Source organism: Acanthopagrus latus, chromosome 4, assembly GCF_904848185.1.
Source record: "Acanthopagrus latus isolate v.2019 chromosome 4, fAcaLat1.1, whole genome shotgun sequence".
Classification (NCBI taxonomy): Eukaryota; Metazoa; Chordata; class Actinopteri; order Spariformes; family Sparidae; genus Acanthopagrus; species Acanthopagrus latus.
The window spans coordinates 5,090,342-5,096,341 of record NC_051042.1 but is presented as its reverse complement, the minus strand read 5'-3'; the positions used below and the strand labels follow the sequence as shown (position 1 = coordinate 5,096,341).

The window sequence follows — 6,000 nt, the reverse complement described above, 5'->3', positions numbered from 1 at the left end:
ATTGCTGAGAACAGCTTATTCAGCGCAGACCGCAAAAAAGAGAATCATAAAACCGAGGAAGGAGGAGGAGGGGGAGGAGGAGGAGGAGGAGAGAGGGACAGCTGCCACTTGAAACCTACAAGATTTTCTCAGAGGAATCAAACCCAGGACAAGTCTTGTATCAATTAGAGGTTGTGTGTGTGTGTGTATATGTGTGGACAGAGGATGGGATATGGAATGAATTAGCTCTTGCTCATAAACTTCTTGAAGCTTGTATTAATGATTTTTTTTTTCTGTCTTTATAAGTAATCTTGATGATTTCAAGAGCAGAAGGCCTATTTAAGCACACCGTGCTCTTTAAATGGAAAATTCCGCGGCACTCGTCGGCTGCGTTCCATGAATTTATCTGAAATGAGATAAGTGAAACAGCCGCGACCTCTGTTCTCAGCATCCCACTGAAAAGAGCTTTAATGAAAAATAAATCTTGTGAAGAGAGAAAATACCAACAGACAAATCAATAGAGGCACGGGCTCAGAGATAAAAGTGAGCGCTGTGTGCCAAAGAGCTACTCGCCCTCATTCCTGGGTTGATTGTACTTAAAGTGAAACCACATGAACTGAGCTGTTCCCACAAGGGAAGTACGAGTGTGTGGAGCTGGAAGCACACCCACAGTAAACCGCTCGAGGAAGCCTCTGAATGCTCTGGCATTTCTCTGCATAATTAAATATTCAGGAGTTAATGAGAACAAAACAAAATGAGCTGAGCTGCTTCATCAGATCAGTTTGGTTTCTTCTTATGTTTCCAGATCAAATCAAACGATTAAAATATAGTTACATTCAGTAAATGAATGTAACTATATTGACTCAAGTGAGGCACTTAAGTTCAGGTTGAGGCAGTTAAAGTTCAAGTACCTCAAAGTTGGATTTGGGCATTTCCATTTTCTGCTACTAAAGACTTCCCTTCCACTACATTACTGCAGCAAATATTTTAATTTTCACACCACTATATTTATTTTATGATAACTTTAGTTACTCGTTACCTTGCAGATCACACGTGCCATCAGAGCCAAAAAAAACACTAAATAACCAGATTCTGGTGATTGGAAAATGCTCAATATCTCATCCAATAATCACCCAACCATTTTAATGTGTATACATGTAAACATATGTGCAGTTTACTTTTACTTGTTGATACTTAAGTTAATTTAATATCAGATTCTATGACTTCCATTTTTACCAGAGTGATATTCTAACATGACATCTTTACTTCAACTGTTTGAATCCTGAACGGTTCACAGAAGTTTGTGAAGGATTTCCATCTGGAACAAACTGCACAGAATTCCTCACTGCGGCAAAAACAAAACACACTGAACACAGGTGTAGTTTTCTATGTTAGGCACTTTTATTGATTTCTTATTACTGATCCACAAACACAAATATTAATGCCAAAAGAAAACCACTGATTCAAACAGATTGGTATTACAGTATTACATATTTAACTGGATTTTATTTATAGTTTGTGTTAACGGTCGAGGGAAGACAGAGAGAAATATTCAAAGCAATTAGTGTTAATCCCAAACATCTGCTACTTGTTTTATAAACCATGTAAAATAGTTTTTGGCCAGAATATAAAAACAGAGAGGTGTGTCAGCTGACAGGTAGCGACTCATCGCCAGGCGGTTCTTCTATCCACAGTGATGAAGGAATCTGTTCCTTCCTACGTTAAAATGTTACCCGGGACGAGTTTTGTGCCGTTCTACTTCCAGACCTGCTGAATATCAGAATTGTCACACTGTAGTACAGTAATTAAAGTCGTACAAAGCTATGAAAAATATATCAGTGTAAAGGCATGAGAGACTCGCTCAACAATCACAACAGCACTACACTACACCATCAAGAGTCACCAGCAGCTGGCTCAGGGTGCGCAGAGGCTGTTATAGGAGGCTGCAACCTTCACAGCTGCATACATCAGGTTTTATATGAAGTCAGGCTTCATTTGCCGTCACTGAAGACGGTTGAGCTCATTAATTTATTTAGTTTGACATTTCATATTTTCTCATTTGTCTGTGAGACTGATAATAAATGTCACTGGTGCAGGTCTACAGCCTCCAGAAACAACTGCTGCGCACCCCTGGGCCACACTGATAATTACAATTTCTATCAACTTGGCCTGCCAAGTCTCACCACTAGAGGACACTCTGGTTTCAACAAAAAGGACGACGTGCCACTGCAAACTGTAGGACACAGCAAGAGATCTCCGCTCCGCCTCCACCACGACTCAAATCCAGCACAGACGAGACTGTGTGTGACACGACTGTCAAATCTGTCACATAACCGTCAAACCGCATGACAACATGGCAAGCAGCTCCAGATCCTGATGATTTCCACATCTTCAGGTCTTGGGACTGTTCTGAAAACACATGTGCTAGTTTGGACCTGCAGAAGGTGAAAACTGTGCCACAAAATGAGTCTGGAGAAAGACGCTGAAGTGTTACAACCGACATGAACAAGGTTAAAAGAGAGATTCAAGTCTGTGTTAAAACAATACGCATATACCCACATGTACACTGACACTGTTACTGGATACTGTGATCCTTCCCTTCTCTTCATAATGGACGTGAACGGATCTTCTTCTTGTGCTTTTCAAATGTAAGGGATGGAGTCGAGTCACTCCACAGAGCAACTCCACTTTAAATCATGTCAGGAAGGGATCTCTTCACTGCCAGCTTCAGACTGGAGATCAGTAACTCCTTCAATGCACAGGTGATATTTGAGTATTGTATTAAAGGATGGGTTTACAATTTTTTGAAGTCTGTGAAAACAGGTTTTGTTTGCTGTAATCATCAATGAATATTCACATTGTGTGAAATGAATGGATTCCAAAGTCCAAAATTCACTCTGTTAATAATTTCACTGCAACAGGAAGGAACTGTCCGTGAAAATGGAAAATGGAAAAGTTACTCTAACTTTATACGATATCCACTCTTGTGATTAAAAGCAGCCTAGTTGCTACAGTAGATAAATCTCTCTCCACAGCTCTGTCAGCGCTACAGAAACATCCGGCGGCACCAATTATCATCATGGCGTGGAGCTAGAAACACTCTGGATCGCTGTATTTCTTTAAACCGATCACATTCATCTTGGCTGAGGTCAAACTCTGGCTGCAAGAAGTGACATTAAAATAGCCAAGTCTCCACAAAAGAGAAGGTAAAAGCTATTAGCTTGTCTACGTTCATAACATTAGTGGCTACTGTACGTTAGTGTTAGAGTAACTTGGCTTTTTCAGCGTGTAAGTTTCAAGCTCAGAGTCTGTTGTGGTTTCCTTTTGGTGTCCCAGTTGAAGGTTTATACCAGCAGTCCTACAACCGCTGACTCACATTAACATAAATCCTGTGAAAGCATCAAAATGCTCAATCTACAGACTAATCCTCAAAGCAAGTATTCAGAAACTATGCCTTCACACAAGCCGCCAGGACTTCTGTAAGGTTGTGATGTCACTGCCAGGCGGGGCTTTTCAGGAGGGGGGGTCTTAAAGGGACAGGCACTAAAAATGTAGTGTTCAGACAAAGAGTGAACAGAGGGACTGCAGCATTGGGCAGAAGGAGAAAAGTCAACATTTAAAGACAGACTTGAAAAAATTATGAACCTGTCCTTTAAATTCTGGAAAACATTGCTGTTAAAAACCAGAGCTGACTGTCAGGTGGGAATGTGAAAAGTGGTCTTTTTGTTCATGTCTGTTTTACATTTCAGCTGAGCATTTCAAGAGTGAGTCATCTAAAGAAGAGATCTACATGTTACACAACTCCCATTACACTAAATATAATCCGATAAAGCTGCATGAAAATACAGAGACTTGCATTCATAAGAGATTCAACAGTAATGTATGGAATCGCCTTTTTTTCCACATGTTGAACGAGTGAAAAATGTTCCTGCATATATGAAGATCATTATATCAAAATCAGTCCACAGATCAGTTTGATACAATATCATTTTTTAAATAAATTCAGTTTTCATTGGCTGCGTTTCTATTGAGGGTGAAACAACACATCTGTATTTTAAAATATACAGTTATTCACTTTGACTCATAACACGTGGACTGAGATATTTGAGAACCAAAGTGCAGCCGTACAACAAAAACATGGATTTCAGCGCAGCCACACTCACACACACACACACACACACACACACACACACACACACACTGGGCACCCACAGGGGCCACAGCGGGGGACTCTGCAGTGGGAGATGTGATAATTTGAGTCAGCAGACAGCATTTTGTTTTGGAGGAACCTTTAACACACAAACTCTTGTCTCATGCGGATGATCTGTAGAAGAGCGGCCTGGACGTCTTCGTCCATGTGCCCCTAGAAAAGAAAACACATGATGGGCTTCAGTCAATCCATCTGTACCACATCCATCTCAGCCCAGATTATTTACAGTGTAACGATTTCCAACCATTAAACTTCTCCTCGAACACTTGTCGGGCTTTCAGACAATATTAACGACACATTTCACTGAAGTGTAAACGCATGAATTCCCTTTTGCTTTTGGATGGTGACAAAGTGCCCAAAGTCGGTTTTAAAATGTGGCTTAACTTGCATTTTGTCAAAAGCACAGCCATGATTTGATAGAACAAGCGTGATTTCCTGAAAATGTTTTGCTCCTCTCTACATATTATTTACTGCTTACAATAGTGTGAAAATATTTTGCTTTAATTTGCAGCACCAGTGTGTCAGTCAGCCATTCAGAAATCTATTTCACCTCTCAGCAACAGTGAAACCTTGCTGCAGCTGTTGTGACAGACCCACCGTTGGGTCCGTTGGGTTGCAGCGGTTCTGGTTCTGTTTGCATTTTTCTCTGCTGAGAATTACTTTCTGTTGCCATAATGACTGTACAACTTGACCAACTAAGACCATCAGTTAAGTTTTAAACAAGCTCTGAAGGGATTTGACACAGTGCATGTTAAGAGCTAAGTGCTCAATGATAAAAATATATAGATTTCTGACTCAAGACAGATTTTATCAAATAATTGTACCATTTTTCAGGTTTTAATGAAATAATTCATCCTTTTGCCAAAACAACTTATATTTAAGAGCATCTGTGTCAGTTTGATTCATTTTTAATGAACTCCGCTCTAAAATCCAATCACTGAATCTCTTTGAGGCCGACCTCCGTATTGTTTTCGTTCTTAAAATACTCATCAAAAAGACTTTCTGAACAAGAGAACCTAATTATCTTTATGAAAACCGATAAAGAGAACCAAGCAAACATTCTTTAACAACAATGTGAGCTCAACAATGAGTTTAAGAAAGAAAATAAAGAGATAAACTCACCTGTGCTGCACTGAGTAGATGAGTTCTATAAATTGAAACCACCTCTCTGTGTTGCCTCTCAGCATCCTTATTGAGCAGAAGAGAGAGAAAAAGACACAAAGATGAACAGTGGTTAACTTCGATGTTTCAGCTGGCCAGCATCATAAATACTGACTCTAGTTCCACGATATAATACATCTCCTACCTATACCTAAATATTAGGATTAGAATAGCACCCAGTTGTTCTTCTAAAGTTGGATTTGGAGAATTTAAAGTTATGATTACTAGCAAGAGCCGACCGTATTCTTATTTTCACCCCATTCACCAAGTAAAAGACCTGTAACCCAGCGTGATGAAGAATACGATATTATCACCCCCCCAATAAGGCTTCATAAATATGGTCTATTCTTGTGTGACAGACTGAAAACAATTAAGTGTTTATAGCATCAAAAGAACTTCTCATATTTAGTTCTCTCAGAATGTGTTCCCCATTGCAAAGTGAGGCTTAACTAAGCTAACTAACTCATAGTTGAGGTGGCATATGGCATTAATAAGCACTTTATACTGACTAATAAGAGCTAATATGGTACAAAAGAAAGAAAGAAAATGTTTAATATGTGTTTTTGGTATAAAATGTTTATTCTCCGAGCTACACCATAAGCCAAAAAACTAAAATACCTTACACATAACATAACTTAAGTCCCAGCATT

The 6,000-nt window shown here is 39.4% G+C and overlaps 1 protein-coding gene across 2 annotated transcripts in view; it reads right to left on the bottom strand.

Annotated features, from left to right (window-relative positions):
* Positions 1–1,358: 1,358 nt before the first annotated feature.
* The window catches only part of uacab (uveal autoantigen with coiled-coil domains and ankyrin repeats b), a 48,158-nt gene continuing 43,516 nt past the window's right edge, over positions 1,359–6,000 (bottom strand). For both annotated transcript variants that reach the window (XM_037095060.1, XM_037095061.1), the window contains exons 18-19: positions 5,312–5,377; positions 1,359–4,342 (exon numbers count right to left, since the gene is read on the bottom strand). In XM_037095060.1, coding sequence (XP_036950955.1) covers positions 4,271–4,342; positions 5,312–5,377 — 138 coding nt within the window. In that variant the 3' untranslated portion in view covers positions 1,359–4,270. The remainder of the gene's footprint in view (positions 4,343–5,311; positions 5,378–6,000) is intronic.